The sequence below is a fragment of the Ursus maritimus genome, unplaced genomic scaffold, assembly GCF_017311325.1.
Source record: "Ursus maritimus isolate PB19 unplaced genomic scaffold, ASM1731132v1 scaffold_5, whole genome shotgun sequence".
In the NCBI taxonomy this organism is placed as follows: Eukaryota; Metazoa; Chordata; class Mammalia; order Carnivora; family Ursidae; genus Ursus; species Ursus maritimus.
Window position 1 is genome coordinate 27,375,263 of NW_024426663.1, and position 24,198 is coordinate 27,399,460.

The 24,198-nt window shown below is 46.4% G+C and overlaps 1 protein-coding gene across 1 annotated transcript in view; it reads left to right on the forward strand.

The window, feature by feature from the left end:
• Window positions 1–24,198, forward strand: part of SERINC5 (serine incorporator 5) — a 102,956-nt gene that overhangs the window by 39,174 nt on the left and 39,584 nt on the right. The window contains exon 2 of the mRNA XM_040622140.1: window positions 9,092–9,259. Within this exon, the coding sequence (XP_040478074.1) occupies window positions 9,092–9,259 (168 nt within the window). The remainder of the gene's footprint in view (window positions 1–9,091; window positions 9,260–24,198) is intronic.

Sequence of the window (24,198 nt, forward strand, 5' to 3'; positions counted from 1 at the left end):
TTCTGTATCATCTGTATAATCATTGTGGTGGGTGTGTTATATTTAATGATGTGACTGTACCAGAATTTTGGTGGTTAGTGTTTCATTGAACATCCAGGTTTCCTTTCTGTCTTCTAAACAGCATGGTCATTCTTACTTGTATCTTTGTATTCGTGCTTAGGGTGGAAAAAGGTCTCTTGCTTTTATTGCTGCATTCCTGGGAATTAACACTGTGCATAGGTGTAGAGTATGATGAATATTAGTGGAGTGAATGAATGGCCTGGTTATTTCCATAGGATTAGGAATAGGGCTTTTCATGTGGGATAGGACTGCATGGTGATGCAGGGAGCTTGGCGATTGGCGTGGTTGGGCTGCTTGGGGGCAGGGCTGTATTGAATAGAGGTCATCCAGATCCACTGGGGCCCGACATTGCCTGGGAGAGAGCAAGGGGCCCAGAGGAGATGCCTTCTTCAGATCATTTTTGAGTCTTACCGTACAGCCAAGGGCAGGCAAGAAAAAGTGTTTCCTCTCCTGCCGCCTCCTCCCCACGCAACCGGTTTCCCTTTTGCCGGCAACCCAAGGTTTCAGGCTGGTGTTGTCTGACCTGCTCACCCTCTCTATGCCAGCAGTAAGCAGGGCAGAATGGCAGAGAGCCAACCAGATTGAAATTCTGGCTCTACCACTCATCAGCCTGCTGACCTGAAGTTGCCTAACGTCTCTGAGCCTCTGTCTCAGCTCTGTAACTTTGGCGTGATAAAATAGCTGATAATAATAGCTATGCCTTGCAGAGACTAAGAGATAATAAGTGTTAGCTATTGTTATCTAATATTGTGGATTAAATACGCTGTAATAAGCTGCGCTCTATTCTTTTGTATGGGAGAAATGCACTGTACGCCCCCAAGCAGTTTACTGACACGTGTCCTCTGTGTTGCGTTTCCTTCCATACGATCACTCTGTGCGCTGGGGACCACCGGCCACTGGTATTTGTTGTTTGGTGAGACAGTTCCTTATCGAGCAGATGGAGGTGTGTGTCCTTTCCTCCCAGCTTTCGAGTTTCCTTGTTCCCTTGCACAGCTCCCAGGAAAGGACAGCTTGTGACACCACAGTGGCAAGAGTTGCTATTTCCTGCCACCTCTGCCTTCTTGTAGTAAAAAAAGGTCTCTACAAGCTCGAAGCTGTTTTTGGGCGCAGGGCCAGAACGAGTTGCAAAATGTTGGTTGTGGGCTCTAGAGTTTAAATAAGTATTGCTTGTCTGAGTAGAATCAGTTGTTCCGTACCTCTCCGCGGACCCCTGGTGATTTGTAAGTAACCCTAAAACTTTATTCAAAGGAGGACAAAGCAAAGCGGGCTGTGAGACGGTATTGTATGGTATGTGTGGTCTTGTATATTGCTGAAAAAATGTGGAAATCTACATAGAGTTTGAGAACACTGTTTCCTTGAATAAAAAATTTGAAGCCAGTTTTATGCTTGAATGTTTTGCCTCTGTTTCGTTGGTGATGTAAACCCGCAGCTTGCCCAGGCCCCTGCATTCTGCTCTGAACACTTTCAGCGACTTTAGTATTTGAGGAGCTTTGCTGCTGCTGCCGCCTCGTCTCCCCACCCTTTACCGAGGGACAGTGTTACAATTCTTGCAGTTAACAGAAGGCTTTTATGTCTTCCCTCAGCTCTGCTAGGGCTCCTATGTTTCCACGTTGGGAAAAGCACCTGAATTGAAGGGTGGTGTCAAGTTTGGAGATTTCTTCCCTTCCGCAGTTTGGGCTTATTTTAGACACGCTAAAGCCAACTTGGCTCTCCAGAACTCTCGAGGAATAAGTCTTTCTGAATGCATGCTTTCCACATTGCTGAGGGATGTACTTGTCCCCAAACTAAAGCCCTGAAGGTAAAAATAGTGATCCTCTTTGGCATGGTTCTTGTGGCCAAAGTGTCCTTTGCCTTCCTAAGTGGAGCGAAGGGAACGTGCTGGGTGAGTTAGCACAGTGCCCTGCGTGAGCTGTACCACGAGGGCAGAGGCTGGAAGCAAGCGATGCTCACATTCCCTGGGGGGTGTTTGAAGGGCTCTCAGCTGCTCCACTTTATAGTTCTTGCTTCTCTTTAGAACTGGTTTTTCTCTTTCTTGCTTTGGAGTTAACTCCGAGTGCTTGCCTCTTACAGTTCATTTTTCCTTTTTTTTTTTTTTTTTAAGATTTTATTCATTTATTTGAGAGAGGAGAGAGAGCATGAGTGGGGGGGAGGGGCAGAGGGAGAAGCAGACTCCCTGCTGAGCAGGGAGCCAGATGGGGGGAGGGGCTCCATCCTAGGACCCCGGGATGACCTGAGCCAAAGGCAAACGCTTAACTGACTGAGCCACCCACATGTCCCTGCAGTTCATTTTTCAACATCTAAGCATTTATGGATGGTGGGGACGTCTGATAACCTCTTGCAGGGATGACAAGAACATAGTGTGAGTGCCACTCTGCCTCTGGCAGGTGGTACTGATTTTTTCTGGGGAGACATTCAGCCTTAGGGTGCCCCTCAGACAGCATTCCAGGCCAGCGCCGCTGGTGGGCTACGTGATGTGAGCTGAAACCTTCTTACCTACTATCTGTTGTCTACCTAGGCTCCTTCAGTTTTCAAGGGAGGAAGACAAAGCCCCAGAGAGGAACGATGACTTACTCAAAGCCACACAGAATTAGAATCCAGGTCTTCTGGTTCTTGGGCCAGAGAATTCCCACCAGTTTTTCCCTCGGAGCTGCTGTGGGCTTAAGCAAGCCTGTGCTAACTGCGAAAATAAGACTTGAGGGAGGGAGGGAGGGAGGGAGGGTCATAAATAAAATACACGGTCTGTGTGTGTGCGCCGATTCTGTGACATCTGTTTGGCTTTCTTCCTGATTCTTTGCTATTTCTAATTGGTGTTGCTGCCAGCTGGGAATTCTAAGTAATAAAGGAACTGTGCTTTTTAATTTGACAAAGGGAAGTTAAAACCAGCCCTAGCTCATGTCCTCACATGCCTAAGGTCAGTCCTTTGGAAGAACTATCTGTGCCCAAAGCCAGGGAGGGGGAGGGGAGACTGATATTTATTTATTTGTTGTGGGTGTGTGTGTGTCCTTAGATAGGAGAAGAGTAACTCTAAGCAGGGAGGCCCACCTCCCAGTAGCAGCAAGTAGCTGGCTTACCCTCTCATTCTGACTCTGCTCTGGCAAGGAAAAAGCCCCTTCTGTTTCCAAAAGCCTTTGCTGTTCATACTAATTTTTTTTTTTTTTTTAAGATTTTATTTTTGGGATGCCTGGGTGGCTCAGTCGGTTAAGCGGTTCCCCTTTGGCTCAGTTCATGATCTCAGGGTCCTGGGACTGAGTCCCATATTGGGCTCCCTGCTCAGTGGGGAGCCTCTTTTCCTTCTGCCTGCTCCTCCCCCTGCTATGCTCTCTCTCTTTCTCTGATAAAATCTTTAAAAAATATATATTATTTTGTTTTTATTTTTATTTTAATATTTTATTTATTTATTTATTTGACAGAGAGAGACAGCGAGAGAGGGAACACAAGCGAGGGGAGTGTGAGAGGGAGAAGCAGGCTCCCCGCCGAGCAGGGAGCCGGATGCGGGGCTCAATCCCAGGACCCTGAGATCATGACCTGAGCCAAAGGTAGACGCTTAACGGCTGAGCTCCCCAGGCACCCCCAAAATAAACATTTTATTTTTAAGCAATCTCTGCACCCAACATGGGGCTCAGACTCACACCCCGAGATCTAGAGTCGCACTCTCCACCAGGTGAAGCAGCCAGGTGCCCCCATACTATTGCTATTTTGAACAGTTACATAGAGGGTATAAAGGGCTCCTTGAAGATTTTTCTCTTTTGCTATGTTTGGGGGAGGGGAAGGTTCTTCAGAAAGGAAAAAAAAATCACATAAGTCCATACCATATTTACAAATGCTTCTATATCAATATCTTCAAACTTGACTTTTCTTGGGCAGTTTTCTTTTCTTTTTTTGATTGTAAGAGTGATACGTGAACATGATAAAAACCCAAGCAGGGGAGCATAGTGAGAAGTTGACGTCACCTTTTCCTCCCATACCTAGACCCACTCTACAGATAAATCAGCGTCCATGGTCATTGTGGTCACATGTATGTTAGCGCCCCCCCCCCCAGCTGGGCATGTATATAAAATATCAGGGCATATGGGCTATGCTTGCTGGTGCTGTCATAAAAAAGTACCATGGCCAGAGTGGCTTAAACTACAGAAATTTCACTTCTCACAGCGCTGGAGGCTGGAGTTCCTAGATCAAGGAGTTGGCAGGTTGGTCTCTTTTGAGGCCTGTCTCTTTGGTTTAAGGATGGCAGTCTTCTCCCTGTGTCTTCATATGGTCTTCTTTCTGTGTGTGCCTTTGTCCTGACCTCCTCTTCTTATAAGGACACTAGTCATGTTGGATTAGCACCCACTCCAGTGACCTTATTTAACTTTAATTACCTCTTTAGGAACCCTATTTCCAAAGATAGCTACATTCTGAGGTAGTGGGGGTTGAGACTGGAATTTTCAGGGGGTGGGGAGGGGAGAAGAGATTCAGTCTACAACACTGACTTACCCTTTTTAACTAAACCCTATTGTATAGATAGCCCGTTATTCATTTTTCCTGTCCCCATGTAGCTAGAGAAAAAGACTGTTTTCATGCTTTTAAGGAACAACCTTATACTAAATCGCTGTACCCTTCTGCAGACATATTAGCAGAATGAATTTACAGAAGAATTACGAGCATTATCTTCCGAAGAGATTTCTTGGGTCTCTCTTGAGTGTATAATAATTTCTTGTGGGAAAGCAGAGTATGCAGTATCTGCAAATTAGAGCCCTTAATGCTCTTCATAATATAACGCTGGTGTGAGAGATTCAGAGGGCGTCGCATGACTCGTGAATTTGGCCCTGTGGAGTGGGGTTGCCAGCCATTTTGTTTGAGGAGTTTTGCTATTATGACTTTATCATGTATTATTCATTCAACATCTATCTACTGAGTCATTGATGGGGTCCTATTTTGTTCATTTATTTTATTATTATTGTTTTTAACACAGACTATTATTTTAGAGCAGTTTTAGGTTCACAAGAAAACTAAGAGGAAGGTACAGAGCTGTCTCCTGCCCCCAGCAGGCAGAGCCTCTGTGGTTGTCAACAGCCCCCACAGGGTGGTACACTTGTTACAGTTGATGAACCTACATTGACCAATCATTATCATCTAAAGTCCATCGTTTACACTAGGGTTCACTCTTGTCTTGTACATTCTACATTTATTTGTTTTTTATACCTTAATTTGTTCAGTAAAAGGTTTAGGCTCTCTGGAGCCAGAGGTAACAAGCCTCTGGAACTACCCTCCAAGCTTGTGACAGAGTGGAAGTTAGGCTGGCCAGGAATTGATTTTTTCCAGTTTGAAGGTAAAGATCAGTATGAGCGACATGCTCAAAGTAATAAACCTGTAGGTGGCAGGGGCTGGATGTGAACCCATTTTACTCCAAATTATGCTCTTTCTGAAAGAAGCGGTAAGTCAGCAGCACTGTGAGATTTTTTAGATGCTAGCATAACATTTCTTTTAAGAATGCCATTTTGAATATATGCTTGGTATATATCAATGTCTAGGTTAAGATAGTGCACTTGTATCGTTGGTTATTGGCATAGTTTGATTTGATGAGTAACTCTTATGCTAGTAGAGAATGGCTATTAGATTCTAATATTAGGTATGGGTATATATGCACACACACCTATATACACACACACACACACACACACACACAGATACACACACTTACATGAGCATGTATATTTTTAAAATACCATAGCACTATAAAGAGTGAAAGTGAAAAATAAGGAAAGTTTAAAAAGTTAAATCCATACAATGATATATGGCTTTAATGATAGGAGTATTCTAAGCAGTAGTATGATTTTCTTTTCACATTTTCTATAATCACATTCCTTCTGTTACTACTTCCCTTTAAATAACAACAAATAATAATATATAAAATAATTTATATAAATATATAATATAAATAAAATACATAAAATCTGTTTATTTGTCCCCTCTGTGGAGATAGTTTAAATATTGATTGTACTATGGAAATATTCTATCATGGGAAGAATTAACTGCTTTAAAAATATTTCTTTTCCCAAATAGAATAAATATTTTATTGCATTTGAGTTTGAAATATAGTAAGACTGGTTATTTAAAACCATAGAACCAAAAAAAGTTAGCAGCCAACAAAGGAGGCAGTTGGGAAAGAATTTGGGAGGTGAGGAGGAGGAAGGCGAGGGCCCAGAGAAAAGATTGTTTTGTCAGCATTAGGAGAGAGGGGGAGAGAAGGGGTGGGGGGAGTTTGGGCCTATGGATGGAAAGAGGTCAGTAAAGTGGGGGACAGAGGATGTGAGTGAGTGAATTATAAAGGAAGGTGACCTATCAGAACCCCACACATGCAGCAGTGTTGGGCTCTCTCTTGGGGGATCTGTTAGCCCAGCCCAAGCAGAGTGACTTATCTTACAAGGCAGTGGCCTAGCCTTATGAGGCCAGAAGAGTCTTTTGAGGAAGACAGTTTGCAAAATTGAACGTAAGATGGAAAGAGTGCATTAGCAAACATGCGAAGTGATGAAATAGTACACAGAGTTGCTCAAACAATGAATGGTGTTACTGGACAGAGAACCAGTTCTGAACTCAGGCTTGGCTGCTTCAAAAATCAATACTTGGGAGACAAGTGATGGTGGGGAATGAAAGGTTGCTTTATTCAGGAAGCTGGCAGCCTGGGAAGATGGTGGACTGACGTTGCAAAGATCGTCTTCCCTGTCCAGGTGAAGCCAGAGGGTTTTAAAGAAGAAGGTGTGGGACATTGGGGGCTGGGCGTGGGCTACCTGCAGGAGACGGTGTGGCCCGGGTGGATAGTCATAGACATGACCCTGAACAGACCTGCTGGCGGCAGCAGCAGCTGTGTTGCAGTGTGGTCAGGACTTCTGCTCTGGGGAAGTCTCGTCCTTTCCTCCTTAAGACCGGTGGTCTGCAGATCTCAAGGAAGTAAGTTTGCCTACAGACCAAGGGGAGTACATAAGCTTGAGGCAGGTTAAGGCTTGAGACCTACTGCTGTGGTGTTACAGTGGTGGTTTCCTGAAGTAAATGAGGGAAGATGAGAAAACAGTTAGGATTACAGCCTGTTACACCTGTATACCTGTGATCTCTTCTCGTTGTAAGTGATGTTCACAGTGTGGTATTCGAATTGATGCTTGTTTTCAAACCACGCAGCACCACAAACTTCCTTCCAAATCATCACGAAGAGATTGAATTTTTAGGTTTTAGACTTTATATTGACTGTAGTATTTTTGTTTTGTTTTTTTTTTTAAGATTTTTCTTTATTTATCTGAAAGAGTGAGCATGCGAGAGAGAGCATGAGCAAGGGGAAAAGCAGACTCCCTGCTGAGTAGGGAGCCTGATGTGGGGCTTGATTCCAGGACCCTGAGATCATGACCCGAGCCAAAGGCAGACGCTCAACCAACTGAGCCACCCAGGCGCCCTGACTGCAGTATTAACATATGTAGGTATAGTTGTTATTTGCAGGTTACGGTAACCTCTTTTGTAAAATTCCCTGTTTGCTTAAGAGAAATCTATTCCTAATACCAGGTGTGTTAGATCAGGTCACCTTTGAAACCATAGCACAAGCATAAATACTGTTCCTATGCCAATTTTATAAATTAGGAAGCTGTGTCTTAAAAGGGTAAGTAACTTGCTCACGGTACACAGCTTATAGATGGCAGACCCAGGATCCAAACCCTGGCAGGCTGACTTTGAGCCTGAACCTTTTTTTTTTTTTTAAAGATTTATTTATTTATTAGAGAGAAAGGGGGCAGAGAGGCAGAGCAAGAGAGAATCTCAAGCAGACTCCGTGCTAAGCGGAGAGCCTGACACCGGGCTCGATCTCACAAAGGGGAGACCATGACCCAAGGGGAGACCATGACCTAAGGCGAAACTAAGAGGCAGAGGCTTAACCGACTGAGCCACCCAGGTGTCCCTTGAGCCTGAACTTTTAACAACACTGCCCACATCGCCCTATGCTTTCCTGAAGATCTAGTTTCTTTTTAGTGCAGTGAAAATACTCTGTATGGTGTTATGATTTTGGATCATTATACATTCTCCAAACTCACTGAACGTACAACACCAAGAGTGAACCCTTAGGTAACCTGTAGACTTTGAGTGATGATGATATGCAAGCGTAGGTTCATCCTTAGTAAAAAAAGTACCCTTTTGGTGAGTGGTATTGCTAGTGGGGGAGGCCATGCATGTGTGGGAGTAGGGGTGTATGGACATCTCTGTGTCGTCCTCTCAATTTTATTGTAAACCTAAGAATGGTCTAAAAGAATGGTCTTTAAAAAGAAAAATAACACCAGTCTCAAACTTGAAAACGTAATCCCTATTTTACTTAATATTCCCAAATTATGGTCTGGTTGCATTGACCAAAGAAGCCCCATCAGAGATGGGAAAAAAGCAAAACGCCGTTACCCCAATAAAAGGTGCGTGTGCTGTTCGTGATAGATAGAGAGGGATCTCCGTGCTCCTCGCTGCCCGTGCCTGCTCATTGGCCTAAAAGCTCACCATTAGGGGCACGAGCCTGGCAAATAGTGCCTGGGTGAGACGCGCCTCTTACGTCGGCGCTTCAGGCTGCAAGGAGGTTGCGTACTCGCCCACGTGGCCTTTCCCCTCCAACCCATCCCGAGGTGTTTCTACAACTCATTCTGGGCCCCACGGGTTTTTGGCAAGTCCCTGTCTTGGGCCAGCTTCTCGTTCTTCACGTTCCTCCCGTTCCTCCCACCTCACTTTGTCCTTTTTCTCGTCCTTGGCTTCTTCTCTTACTCTTTAGCTGGTCTCGGGAATCTATGTTTTATCTCAGCGTCCCGATCACGGTGCTCCGGGTGAACCGTGACTTCTCCGCTTGCGCGCCTTCCTTCCCCGAAAGCCACGAGCGGACTGACCGTGGCGCAGGCGTCGTTCCCGCGCTGCCGTGGCCGCGCGTGCTGGGGGCGGGGCGGGGCGGCCCGGAAGCACCACGCCCAGACGCTGGGCCTGCGGCCATCGGCGTGCGTGGGTCTGTAGCCCGAGGCTCTTAAGAGGCTGTGTTGTGTCCCCCTAGCTGGCCTGCTGCTGCGGCTCTGCCGGCTGCTCGCTGTGCTGCGACTGCTGCCCCAAGATCCGACAGTCCCGGAGCACGCGCTTCATGTACGCGCTGTACTTCATCCTCGTCGTGCTGCTCTGCTGCGTCATGATGTCGAGAACCGTGGCTACTGAGATGAAAGAGCACGTAAGTCCGCCTCTTTCCAGCCCCGCCCGTTTCCGCAGGCTGAGGAGGGTGTGTGGGAAGCTTTCAGGGCAGAGGACGGGGCCCTGCCTCCGTGGTGCGGTCTGTGGTCCACTCGTGTTCTCTGAACCTTCCAGAAGCCTCTAGGGTGCTTTCCTACCAAGCAGGGGAGCCAGTCGACGTCTTGCAGGTTAGCGGTGGTACAGATACAATCCGATGCTTTGGGTGTAGAGTGTTTTGTCCCAGCCTTGTTCATAAGCTGTTCCTCCTCAGTCGTTTCTTGCAGACTTCTGTACTTTTCCCTTGTCGCGAGGTGGCTGCCGGTGTCTCAAGTAGCCGCTGTTGTAAACTCAGTTTGGCCTACATGGGAAGTACGATGAAGCTTAGAAAACCCCACAGATAATGAGGAGTGGGCCGTAGGGCGATTTGTACTTTGCTGACATGTCATTTGTAGATTGGGGGTCTCTGAGGGTGAGGGATGGATTTCTAGCCATCTTTGCAGCGGTGGGCCTGGTGATGTGCTGCTGCGGAAGACGCGTAGGTCCTTTCCGGGGACTTCCCCCACGGAAGGCCTTTTAATCAGCCAGATGACAGGCGGACATGTTGGGGTTTTTGAGAGAGCCCAAGAAATAACATTTCCCTTCTAGGTTCGTTCTTTTTTTTTTTTTTTAAAGATTTTATTTATTCATTTGACACAGAGAGAGAGACAGCCAGCGAGAGAGGGAACACAGGCAGGGGGAGTGGGAGAGGAAGAAGCAGGCTCCCAGCAGAGGAGCCTGATGCGGGGCTCGATCCCAGGACCCCGGGATCACGCCCTGGGCCAAAGGCAGATGCTTAAAGACTGAGCCACCCAGGCGCCCCTCCCTTCTAGGTTCTAAACAAATGGACAAAAAAGACTACAGCGTCAGCAGATAGATGCCAGACATCACCTTTATCCGTCATAAAGCTGATGGGAGACAGTGTGGCTTGGATCTGCAGAGAAGTGGGCTTCCTACTACTGAACCCCAAAATGAGTTAGACTTTTTCACTGGGGAACCCCACCCAGGCAGCAGTCTCACTGGGTGGGGCCAGACTTGCCCTACAGAGGTACACAGTTTACCGGAAAGAGCAGCAGGCGTGTTGCAGCTCTTATCCAAGGGAAACGGGCAGAGGAAAGGCTGGCTGTCCAAACCCTGTTTTCCGGGGCGCCTGGGTGGTGCAGTCGTTAAGCGTCTGCCTTCGGCTCAGGGCGTGATCCCGGCGTTCTGGGATCGAGCCCCGCATCAGGCTCCTCTGCTGGGAGCCTGCTTCTTCCTCTCCCACTCCCCCTGCCTGTGTTCCCTCTCTCGCTGGCTGTCTCTCTCTGTCAAATAAATAAATAAAATCTTAAAAAAACAAACAAACAAAAAAACAAAACAAAAAAACAAACCCTGTTTTCCTGGGGCCCAACAGAGTGAGGAGGGGGAGGAGGCCAGGGACAGCACTCTAATGGACCCCGTCCACAGTGAGGGTGACAGCACCAGGAGCAACTCCAGAGCAAGAGTCTGTTCTCCCAACCTCATGCAGATTGTTCGGACTATCTTAAATACACTCTCAAGTGCTTCAAAACAACCATTTCCTTAAAAGCACTTGATATATTCTCATCCATTAGGCCCTTTGAAGAGTTCTGTTGGGCAATGCTTTGGTAATTGTGGATGTATGGTCTGGAATTTAGTGGAACTACTGTGAAAGCTTGTGAAATTGCAATTCTCTGCGGACTGCTTTAAACGTTGGCTCTCTTCTCAGTAAGACACTGCAGTGGGAGCTCTGGGGCATTCAAACTTGTGAGAGATGGAGCTTCTCCGGCAGAAGACAGGGTGTGAAGTGTTCTGAGGCATGAAACAAGGTAGAAATTATTAAGTGTCATATGAGGGAATGCATGAAGTGCTTTGGAAATTTGGAGGCAGGGAGGCCCGGAGCGAAGGCTGCCTCGTTAGGCCATACCAGGCTCTACTCCATGTTGGTGGCAGTTAGCACCCATTCTCTTCATCACACCGTGGCTTGATCTTGTATGCTGGTGGCAGGAAGTTTGAGAGGAGGAATACTGAAAGGGCATTTGATCTCCCATTTATCACCTTTGTTTTTCGGGTAGGTTCATGTTCTCTTTCTACATGCAGCAGGGGTTGCTTTGAGGATCCACTGTGGTGGTGGTAGGAACTCTGAGTGGGTATCAGGTGGCTCTGGTGCAATTCCAGCCCTGCAGAAATTTTCAGTTTCCATAGAATTAGGCTTTGGATCCAAGAAAGAAAACCCGAGACTCTACAAACATACAGTGATGAACCCATCAGAAACATTGTTACTCGGGGGGGGGGGGGGTTCCTTTGGGAGCCACAGGTATACATTTTAGAATATGACTTTAATAATAATAATTTTAACATTTGATGACCATCCAAGTAACCTGCCTCCATGACACAGTCCTTAACAACTTCAGCCAGTGTTTATGATTTCCAAGTCTATGTAGAACATTTAAGAAATAGAATATGTTGGGGCGCCTGGGTAGCGCAGTCGTTAAAGCGTCTGCCTTCGGCTCAGGGCGTGATCCCCGCGTGCCGGGATCGAGTCCCACATCGGGCTCCTCCGCTGGGAGCCTGCTTCTTCCTCTCTCACTCACCTGCTGTGTTCCCTCTCTCGCTGCCTGTCTCTCTCTCACATAAATAAATAAAATCTTTAAAAAAAAAAAAAAAAAAGAATAGAAGCTTTAAAAAAAAAAAAAAAAAGAAAAAAAAAGAAATAGAATATGTTGGGGCGCCTGGGTGGCACAGCGGTTAAGCGTCTGCCTTTGGCTCAGGGCGTGATCCTGGTGTTGTGGGATCGAGTCCCACATCAGGCTCCTCCACTATGAGCCTGCTTCTTCCTCTCCCACTCCCCCTGCTTGTGTTCCCTCTCTCGCTGGCTGTCTCTATCTCTGTCAAATAAATAAATAAAATCTTTAAAAAAAAAATAGAATATGTTGAATGGTATCACTAAGGGATTCATGGAAGTGACTTGTGTAATAATAATGACTATTTTAATTGCTAATATTTATTGGGTGATACCACGTGCCAGGTTTTCTTCTGAGCATTTTACCTGAATCCTCTGGGTTCCTCACTGCTACACTCAGCTGGGCAGTCGGTGCTGTGGTTGTTCTTGCCTCACGGATGAGGAGGCTGAGGCATTGGATCATTTCAGTACCTTGCCGGAGGGCTCCAGCTCTAAGTGGTACAGTTGGGATTTGAACCCAGGCAGAAAGTGTTTTTAGTGACTAGGCTGTGTAGGTAGACAGGAGGGCAAAGAACAAAGACCAGGCATGTGTAGAAGGTCAGAGATGAGACACGGGGTAGGTAAAATGGCCTTGCAGGAATTTTAGTGCCAAGGTTAGGCGTTTGACCATGGTCTGAGGGCGAATTGGAAGCCGTTATGGATTCTTGAGTAGGAGCGTGTCCTTATAGAAACAGACAGATATGTAGGGAGGTGAGCCCGGCAGTGGTGTATGTGTACAGTGTGATTTGGGGTCAGAGCAGAGAAAGGGAGGGAGGAAGGGTGGGGGGACAACCCTGACTCCTCGCATCGGCTCTCCTAAGTGTTTCTATGCCTGTGTCCTGTATGTACTTATTTAAAAATGGTTTGGCTGGGCTTTCTGCATAGGGAATGAGGTCCCTGTGGGCGAAACCAATCCTTTTCCACTTTTAGGGCCTCGTAGGGAGCAGGCCAGCTGGTCACAAAGTCAGCTTGTTTGCAGCCTATAGAATGGAGGCTGACCTCATCCTCCTGTGATGCTTGCGGGTGGGCGTTGAAAGGTCCCCTTGTGGGGACACACACGGGGCTTCTGCTTCAGTCCTCGCCCCCGCTTTGTTGGACTGTGGAAAGTTTGAGGATGTGATGGGAAGAGGAGAAAGCATGTATGCTTGTGACCGCCCGGATGGGGGTGTGTAATTGCCTCCCACCCAGCATTCTCACTTCGGTGTGCGGAGGACGGGACTCTGTCCAGAGCCACACGGGCCTTTGGTGCGCGGCTGAGGAACACGAGGGCAGCCCTCTTTTCATTTGTTGCCTTGGTTTCAAAATGTGGCCCAAGTTTAAATTTGAGCAGGAGGGAACCGCAAGGAGCTGCGGAGCCAAACTTCATCCTGCCTCTTTCACTCGGGAAACTCCTCTTTCCTATGAGAACTTTGGCTCAGAGCAAACTCTGCCAGTGCTGGTGATGCGGGGCGTGAGTTCTGTCTTCTCCTGGGGCCCGTTTCCCCTCCTAAAATGCAGGAGCCGTATTTATGCCAGTCATTCATGTCATCAGTCAGGTAATTCAAGCAGGTATAGTCTCTCTCTCTCTCTCTCTCTTTTTAAAGATTTATTTATTTATTTGAGAGAGAGAGGAGAAGGAGAGAAAAAAATCTTCCACAAACTCCCCACTGAGCTCCAAGCCTAATGCTGGGCTCGATCTCATGACCCCAGGATCATGACCTGAGCCGGTCAAGCGATGGAGGCTTAACCTGCTGAGCCACCCAGGCGCCCCAAGCGGGGTTAGTCTTGATGTGGTTTTGGAAGGTTGGTGAGGTCCGAGCGGAAGGCCAAGGAAGAATTGTTCAGATGTCTTTGGTGCAAGAAGGTGATTTTATTAAAGCACTGGGGCAGGACCCGTGGGCAGAAAGAGCTGCAGCTCCGGGGCTGTGAGGGGTAGCTGGTTACATACTTGGGAGCTGGGGGAGGTAAGGACAAAGGAAGGTCTCCAAAAGCTCTTTCATATGCTAAGACTCTGAGCTCTTTCATATGCATAGAAGACTCTGAGGATGCTGGAGGCCTGGCTGTTGTCAGGTTAAGGTTGTTTTTTTGCTTCTACTAAGGTACTGAGACACTTGGAGTATCCTGAAGGAACATTATACTTTGCCTGCCTCAAGTATTTGTCAATGGGCTGCAGGTTATAAGGACATTTTATTTTATTTACATTCCCTTCTGCCTTTGTTTCCCATATCACTATGGAGGGGAGGGTGCTGTTAAAGTTCCAGGAAATTGAGTCTGCGGGTTTCTGAAAGTTGGGCTGTTGGTTAGAATGCTTTTTGCTTGTAAATCACTAAGACATTCGTAAACTGGTGGAGACTCCTGTCCTGCAGGACTGTGATCTCTAGCAGCTGTTTTTCCCTTCTCTTAGTTTCAGGGCAGCCTGGAGTGACTGAGGATTGTCACATACATCCCACCTGGGCGGGGGGCTGGTTTGTGGGTGTCAGCTTGTGCTTCGTCATCAGCTTGCCTTCTGCTCCCTCATCAGTCTTGAGATATTTGATGCTAGGGGACTAAAAATCATAAAAGTCGTTTCAGAATGTAGGATGACCAGAAAACCTCACAAAACCCCAAAATGGGGGGGGGCTGTTTTGAGAGATTTAAGCCTCCTGACCTCAAGATATAACTTATACACTTGGAAGCAAATGATGACACTTTGAAGTTTCTGTCCCCTTGGAATGTGCCCTGGCTTTTTAAGAGGGAGGAGAAAGGAAGGTTCTTGTTTCCTGTGGAGGAGGACAGGCCTCTAAAACCAAACCTGCCTTGGAGAGGGAAGGACAGGTGATTTACGTGGCCTTCAGGTCTTCCTCCCTGTGAGCTCAGGGTGCCAGGCCAGCGTAGGAAGAGCCTTAAATGTGCCTAACCTGAACCATCTTAGATCCGTTTTCTTCACTCGGATCCCACGTTGTCCCCAGGGTGCTCTCATTCATTGAGATGGGTGCTATGTTAGTGCCTGAACTGGCTGAATCTTTGCATTTTATTTTCTTCGGAACCCAAACACACGTTTCACGTTGTGGAAGGCTGGTTTTTGTGTTGTTATATGTTTGCTTTAAACTTAAATTTTGTTTTTTCAAAGATTTTATTTATTTGACAGAAAGAGAGAGCACAAGCAGGGGGAGATGGACAGAGGCAGAGGGAGAAGCAGACTTCCCGCTCAGCAGGGAGCCCGACGGCAGGGCTCCATCCCGGGACCCTGGGGTCATGACCTGAGCTGGAGGTAGATGCTTAATCAGCTGAGCCACCCAGGCACCCCTAAACTTAAATTTTGCAGACTTATTCCTTGTATTGAGAGGAGAGGCTACTAAGGTCTTTGTTTTTGATAGCAACCTTTTTTTGTTCCTTCATTTTTTATTTGTTAATTAATTAATTAAAGTAAACTCTGTGCCCAATGTGGGGCTCGAACTCATGGCCCTGATGAGATCAAGAGCACATCCTCTTCCGACTGAGTCAGCCAGGTGTGTCCCTTCATTTGCTTTAGAAGACATTCTGCTTCATTTGTAGTCTTATTTGGTCTCTTTTGGAAGCATGTTTTACTTTATACAGTCTTTTTTCCTCATGGATTTAGGTCCGTTTTCCTTTGAGTAAGTGCGAATGCAGACTGCCGTCCTCCTGTGATTGGTGCTTCTTGCTGCGGCTGAAATGAGCTTTGTGGTTATTCTCAGCACAGGGTGATAACGCTGCAGGGCAGAGTGGGTTTTAAGGACCCATGGGCAAGGTCTATAGGGTGTGCGCAGGAGCAGGACTCAGAGCAGGACTCACGGCTGCAGTGTCTTTTTTTTTTTTTTTTTTTTTTTTTGGTTAAGATTTTATCTATTCATTTGAGATAGAGAGCCATGAGCTGAGGGCAGGGGGCAGAGGGAGAGGGAGGTTCTCTGCTGAGCAGGGAGCCCGACGTGGGGCTCCATCCCAGGACCCTGGCGTCATGACCTGAGCGAATGCAGACGCTTAACCAGCTGAGCCACCAGGCGCCCCCTCTTCAGTGTCTGAAAAGCAGCCCTTAAATTCCATTCCCTCCTGGGACTTACTGCAAGTCGGCCAGCCTGGCGTTAGAATCCCGGCCCCCAGCCGGCAGCCAGTGCCACACCCAGAGATTGCCGGTGAGCCCAGGACTCGTGCATTGGCCCACAGGCTCTTTTGTTTGGCCAGTGGTTTTTATTATCATTAGTTTAAAATTTAAACTTGGCTCCTTTAGGAGGGGTGAGCATGCCGTGGCTCCTCAGAGGCCCCATTCCAGGATGTTTACTTACACCGTGTCTCACCCATTTACCTTTACTTCTTGCCCCCGAAGAAAGGCATATGGATTTGCCACTCCTGAAGCAGCTTAAACTCTTTGCGTTCACACATGTCTGACAAAGCTATCAATATAAAATTGGACTTGAAGCTTCCCTTACCCCACCTGTTAGAGTGAGCACTGGGGGAGTTGCTGAGTGGAATGTGCTAGAGTGCTGTGCAAATGTACGCCCATAGCCCCAGGCTGAGATCCAAGAAGCCCTTCTCTACCATAAGTAGTCTACCCTCTCGCTCAAGGGGAATCAGGCATTTTTATCCAAGTAACTATTTACAAATTGTCTTGATCACTTTGGTCCACTGGACTCAATGGACCTCTCAGTTTCAGGACTAATGTGGGGTGGAGGTGGGACACTGAATTGGATCTAAACCAGGCCTCTCCTTCCCCAAGTAACATTCATCACCCCCCCTTTGTTTATTAATTAAATATTTATTTTGAGGGGGTGGAGAGGGGCAGAGGGGGAGAGAGTTTTGAGCAGACTCCCTGCTGAGCTCTGGACAGGAAAGTTGGTGGGGGGGGGGCGCTCAGTCTCAGGACCCTGAGATCATGACCGGAGCTGAAATCAAGAGTCGGACGCTCAACTGACTGAGCCACCCAGGCTCCCCACACGCCCACTTTAAAAATCTTAAGTACAGAGTGTAATCACAATTTCTACATTTATTTGAGGTCCAAAATTTGCCAGGGAGCGGGAAAGGAGGTGGATGTTAAGGCTGCTAACTGTGGATTTAGACCCTTTGAACAAAGGTAACAAGATAGGCTTAAAGAATTTTTCTGTATTTATTCAAAAAATCCCATCTCTCACAACACATTCCCTGGAGGTGTGATATTTAAATTTTTTTGATCTGTATTTCTCAGTCATTTTCACTGTTTATTATTGTCTTCATCAGGAGGAGAAAGGAGAAGGAGATATGGTAGAGGGGAAGTTCATGTATATTACCAGCATTAGTATAAGAGTATGAGGAAGTAGATGAAAGTGAAATAGTTAAAGAATTGTTTGTAGCCAGTCTGGTGCCAAGGCCACACCTAAATCTTGTAGTATCCCCATCACCCAGAACAAAGTGGTCATCTCCGCCTTGCCTGAGCCTGAAACACACACTGCCCTCTGACCCTTCTGATTCCCTTCCCTTCTCCTTTCCCTGGGGCAGCTCATTCATATCTAGCTTTGGTTATTTCCGTATGTATATTTGCTGATCAGGGCATGCTTTGCTTTTCTTTTCTTTTTTAAATATCTTTTTATCTGAGAGAGAGAGAGAGCTTGAGAGAGCTCGAGAGAGACAGCACGAGTGGGGGTCAGAAGCAGAAGGAGAAAAAGACTCTGCCCACTGAGCAGGGACCCCGATGTGGGACTTGATCCCAGGACCCTGGGATCATGACCTGAGCCGAAGGCAGACACCCAACAGACCGACCCACCCAGGCGCCTCCCCGCATGCTTTTCTCAGGACAGTGCTTGGTACCCCAGCAGATGCCTTCCCTCTCTTTTTTCTAGATCCAGGGCCGACCACATACTTTACCCAGACAGGTCGTAAAAGTATCTATTGGGTTTCCGCTGTGCACTCCAGTCAGTTCTGATTTACCCCCACCAGGCTCCTTGACGTCACATTCCAGTTGTGTTATTTGGATTTGGATTGTTCCTGAACAATTAGTTCATTGACATTTAGCAACACTTTGGTGGTTCCTAGTGTTGACAGAGCTTTGATCCAGTATGTTTGAGGGTCTGAAATTTGGCAAATGAGCTACCTTTTTAGTTTTAATCTGTAGTATTAAGAGGAATATGAAGGCGGGGCGCCAGGGTGGCACAGCGGTTAAGCGTGTCTGCCTTTGGCTCAGGGCGTGATCCCGGCGTTGTGGGATCGAGCCCCACATCAGGCTCCTCCGCTATGAGCCTGCTTCTTCCTCTCCCACTCCCCCTGCTTGTGTTCCCTCTCTCGCTGGCTGTCTCTATCTCTGTCGAATAAATAAAACCTTAAAAAAAAAAAAAGAGGAATATGAAGGCATTAGAAGTCAGTATTGTTTGTGGGAAAAGCCGCCTCCGTGCTAGTCACAGGGGATTAAAAAAAAAAGTAAAACAAAGTTTCTAGTTAAAGTATCTAGTTAAACAGATAAGAAATGGAAAAAAGATACAGTTTACATTTATGATGTGTTCTGCCCTGTGAAGAGACAGCAAATATCATATGGTGTTAAGGGTTATGCAGAGAAAATAATTATGTCTTTTAGGGTATGATTTAAATAGAAAGTTAGAACGTTTTTTTTTCTTCAAAGATTTTGTTATTTTTTAAAGATTTTATTTATTTGTTTATTAGAGAGAGCAAGTCCAAGAGAGAGAAATCATGGGGGGAGGGAGGGAAGGAGGAGCAGAGGGAGAGGGACAAGGAGACTCTGAGCTGAGCGTAGAGCCTGACGCAGGGCTGGGTCTCACCACCCTGAGACCATCACCTGAGCCGAGATCCGCAGTCGGCAGCTTAACCAACTTAGCCACACAGGGGCCCCCAAAGATGTTATTTTTAAGTAATCTCTACGCCCTATGTGGGGCTTGAACCCACCACCCCAAGATCAAGATCAAGTTGGCTCCAAGCCCACTAGATGCCCCAAAGGTTAGAAGTTTTAAAAGTGGGACAATCTTAAGTCAGAATCCTATTGAGAGTCCTCCTTTGACAGGTGAGAGTGTGGGGCTCAGGGACGTGGCTTGTCCATGGCTGTGACCCCAGGTGGAACTGAGACTGGAACCCCAGGAGAGCTGGCCTCCTGGCTGCCTGGCCGGTGCTTTTCCTGCCCGCACCCCTAGGTTTGGTCGTCCCTCGGATATTCACAGTAGTGTAATGGGGAAGGCCTTAGCAAACTTATCCTTCCTCCTGAATGCTATCTTTCTTCTGGAGCCAGTGGTGAAGGAGAAGTATTCCTTCTGGAAGCAGCACCGCCTCGGGCCTGTAGCAGCTTTCTTAGCTTATCTTCCCTACCTGCTGCTTTCCTGTGGTGAGGACCACAGGCTGGGCTCCAGGAATGACGGTTGGTCTGACACAGAAAATGAGAGCAACCACAGATCTAGTCTTTATTTATTTGGTGGCTTTGCATGTAAAACAGAAACTGCCTTCAGGTTGTGTTTGGTGTCATTATATTTTAAAAGCAAACAAATAGCAGTGAAAAATATTCTTTGATCCAAAACACTGAGGAGTCTGTCCCAGCTTAGAATGACAGGCATTCACGCTGAAGCTGGAAAGTCTGGCTCTTGTTTTGATGTTTACCAGCTGAATGTTAGGAAACCTGTGCACCTGAGACCTAGTATCAGGTGTTAGTGTGAAGCATTAAAGCTCTGTAGAGTACAGCTCCCCATTCTTAGCTGGCATTTTATGTTTTTGTGTTAGAACAAGTGTCAAATTAGCTAAATAAATAGATAGATAAAATAAAATAAAATAAATAATGAAATGAAATGAAATGAAATGAAATGAAATTGCTGACCTGACCAGTTCTTTGATTCTGGAGTTTTTTGTTTTGTTTTGTTTTGTTTAATCCAGCTGGAATAGAATGCTTTCCAGAAGTTCTGTTTCTGAGCAGCAGCTGAGCTCGTTGTACTGTCGTAGCTTGCATGTGTCAAGTGTATCAATGGGTATGTTTCTGAGGTTAGAGGTGGGTTTGGGCCCTCCAACCTCAAGTACTTGATAGGACACCAAGGGACTATTTTTACTATGGTCTAATGAGAATTTTCCTGTGGGGACCTGGCAGTGAGGTTCCACCTCTTAATGCTCTAGGTCCCCTCCCCTGCAAGTGGTTGTGATTTTGGGAGCACATGTTTCCAAACAACTTTACCTTTGGTCTAAATTCCATCCAGACCTAACACCGTGTGGGAGAAAACAGAGTCCCCGCAACCCTCCCATCCCTCACTCCTCCCCTTGCTTGGGCCTCACCCTCCTGTTCATAAGTGAACTCTGGGAGAATGATGGTGGGAAATAGTTCTGTACTACAAGCAGTGATTTGAACTAATGGATACCCTGCTGAGAGTCTTTTTAAAAAAAATCTGAACCAAGGGTAGAGAACTTTGATCCTTGTCCAGGAATAATGAGCTTGCCAGGAGCCAGAGAACAAGAAACAATAGTTATTGTCTTTGGACTGGAGGATCCATTACCTAGAAACTTTTGGGGGGCATCAGGTGTTAAAGGGGATCTGTGTTTCAGGATGGATCTGGCTGTGGGGAGGGGAGAGTGAACCCCCTTTTCTGTCATCTTCAAAAGCATATCTTCATCGACTGTCTGCTGACGGGACCTTGGAGCATTCTGCAGCTAAACAGCTGACAAGAGCTTACAGTTGGAAACGAACAGTTCTGTCATCTGAAAAACAGGCCTGAGGGAGCAGACAAATGGCACAACACAGAATGAATAGAGAGTCGGTAGTCTCAAAACGGAGGGAGCAGGAAACATAAATATTGTAAATAGTTGAGTCTTGATGCTCTTCAGAATTTAAAAGGGTGATCGTGTTACTTGGTTAAACTGTAATCCGAGTTTGTGCTTGAAGAAGTCCTTTAAGTCAAATAATTCCTTCCTTCCTCCTGTCTTTCCTTCTTTCCTGTGTAAGTGCCAAGCACTGGGCGAGGTGCAGGGGATATGAGTAGTAATACAGCCATTGTCCTAGAACCAGAGCCCAGGTAGGGGAAGAAGAGAATGGTTTGGTCATTGTATGCAGAAGGAGCCCCTTGATGTTGGACTGCCTGTAGGCACGCGGGTGTGTTTGAAAGCTACAAGTACTTGAACTCCATTAGAGACTCGGAGACAGTGCTGTCAGCTTAGCCATCACTGCGGTTAACCTTTGGGGTCACATGAGCGCTCAGGAGCGTTTTCTCTGTGTCCTTGTCTGGAGACAGGGGAGCTGAGGTGAGGGAGGAGGTTTGTAAGGGAATGGCGTGTGTAGCCCTCCCTCTAAAGCAGCCTTGAGCTTAGTCACTAGGGGGTCAGGCATTTTGGGGGTGTGGTTTTTAAATTTCAGTGATGACTGTTTCTACAGTCTTCAAATAAGTCTAAAATTATCTTTCGAAATGCCGGCTTTCATCAGAGTGGGTTTTATTTTTGGTTGCACAGGGTGTGTTTGCATAACAGATGTGAGGACTTTTTTCTGTTGGAGCTCTTGAGGGCTTCTGGCCCACAGAGAGGAGCACTGGGACTCCCAGGCCTGTCCTCCCCCTTCTCCTCCTGCAGATAAACTAAAATACTGAAATTGCTGCTCTAAAAATGGCAAATGGGAGATGTACAGTTGGATTCATTTAAAGCGCAAGTTCCATTCTGGGACAGCAGCGCTCTAAAGGAGGGAAAGTGTCTCCGTGGAGGTGAGAAGGCGGGGCAGAGTCCTGGGACACTCAGAAGACAGTCCAAATGGACCTCTCTGCTCCTCCTTTGGTTTTTTATTTATTTATTTTTAAAGATTTTATTTATTTATTTGACAGAGAGAGAGAGAAAGAGAGCACAAGCAGGGGGAGCAGCAGGCAGAGGGAGAAGCAGGCTCCCCGCGGAGCAGGGAGTCTGATGAGGGACTTGATCCCAGGACTCATGACCTGAGCCAGAGGCAGATGCTTAAGCTTAATCAGCTTAGCCACCCAGGTGTCCCCTTCTTTGGCTTTGATCTGTAGAGTAAGTTATCACCACTTGTCATTTGCCTCTGAGATGTTAATTTATATTGGCCAGTTGTACACTACTCCCTAGCTGTTGTTCCTGGTGGTCTAGGCTGGTGAACTTTTCCTGTAGAGAGCCAGCTAGAAAACATTCTCTGGGCTGGGGGCCGTGTGGTCTCTAGCAACTACTCACATTCTGCCGTTGTAGGGCAAAAGCAACCAAAACAGTGTGCCAGCAACTGAGTGTGGCTGTGTTCCAGTAAAGCTTTATTTTCATAAATAGAAGCTAGCAGGATTTGACCCACAGGCTGTGAGTTTTTGATTCTTGTGTTCAATCATCAGTGGCCCTATGCATGTCATAAGCAGTCAATCTCTCCTCCCTGGGGGGAGAACTTCAGTGGTTAAAAGTTATGTCGAGGGCACCAGAGTCCTTGCTTAAGTTGTAGATAATTGGGATGTGTCATCCACAGGCTAGGTCACCAAGACAAGAATAATGCAAGAATACATTTAGTGTGACAGGTTTAACACCGTATTTGTCTTAGTCTGCGTGGCCTTTTGAAATAAATGGTAAATTATTCACAGATACAAATAATTTGTATTCTCTTTATGTAGCCAAACAAAGTGTTTTGGTGATCAGGAAAAAGTGGGGAGGTAGAAAATGAGTGTGTGGGTACCTTGGTTCCCCTGATGCTGAGGACTCCCCATCCCAAGTCCCGTAAATGGGAAAATGGGAAAGATACTGGGCCAGAAACCTAAATGTCCGCCATGCCATGATCCTCAGTACAAGGACTGGGGACTAAGGGCTCTCAGAAACTTGAAGTTAGAGGTGTGGTAGATTCCAGTCTTTGGGGGGATATTAGATTCTCATAGCCTACCTAAGGCAAAAATCATGAACAGTCAAAATTAACCATGAAAATGCTTGAAATATCCATAAAGTAGAGCACACATGGTTCTGTGTGTAGAGCCTTTCACCAGAAAGTTAGCTTCTTGTCAGCATGGATTTTTTTAAACCCATTTTATTCACTGCTTCTATTCCCCTAACCTAGAACAATACTTGGACATAGATGTGAATGAATGAGCGAATGACTAACTCTGGACTGTAATGTATATCTAATTGTATGACGTAATGTATAGTATGGAAAAAAGATTTCACATGCAAACTCTAGTTTTACTGGGTCTAAAAAAATTTTTATAGAAGACAGTCAAGCACACAGTTGAATTTGTGTGTAATACATCGCCACTGTATTCCAAGTCCACATATTCACAAAGACAGCTGATTTGGGGCTCACTTAGGCTCTAAACATGTCTTCATCTGCTAAGGGATCCGAATAGAAAGTTCTGCCTGTTGAGATGTTTAGTCCTCTTGTTGGAGAAACCCCAGCATCTCTGGGTTCACGAGTGATTCTTCACTGTCCTTGTTTCTCTGGAGACAGGTACAAACTCCTTCAGACCCTGTGTTCTGTGGGAGGGGCAGAGGGGACTATAACTTATTTGCCAGTAAAACAAAGTGCGGTCCTTTAGTGAGTTTTAAATTGTCCCTGGGGTTAGGTGTAGATTTTTTTCTTGGACCCAGAGGGCCCCATTCCCACCGTCCCCCCCTTGCAGTGCTTGTGGGCAAAGACCCCCCAGAAAGAGGACTGAGATGCTGACCCTGAGGGGGCCAGGGGGGATTTCCTGGCTCGGAAAGTTGGATCTGTGGCTCTTCTGCCTTCCTTCTACTCTCCCTGCTGCTCCAAACCTAGAGTTCTCAGAAACCCCTGGGGAGAGCTTGGCAGTATCTGGTAAAATTTCAAACGTACTAACTTTATGACCCCCAAATTACCTTCTCGGTATCTGTCCTCCTTGATGTTTTATATGTGTAGAGAGAAATATGAATAATGGGGAAAATATCCAGTACGCATTATTTATGAATTATTGATGAAATAATTATGAAAAATCAGAAACAGTCTAAACGTCTGCCATTTGGGGAATAGAAACGGAATTATGGTTGGTACAGACATGTGACCATCTGCAAGACACAGGGAGTGTATAGCAGCCCAGCTAAGTGTCCAGAAGGTACACAGAGCTCTGGAAAGCAATCAGATTAGAGTTGGGGGAATAATGGGCAAGAGGATTGTATTTTGTCTATATTTTATTTTATTATTTATTTATCTATTCATCTATTTATTTATTTTGAAAAAGAGAGAGAGGGAGAGGGTAGGGTACGCGTGCTTGAGCGTGAGGTGGGGGAGGGGGGCAGAGGGAGAGAGAGAATCTTGAGCAAGGCTGGTGCCCAGCGTGGAGCTGAAGTGGGGT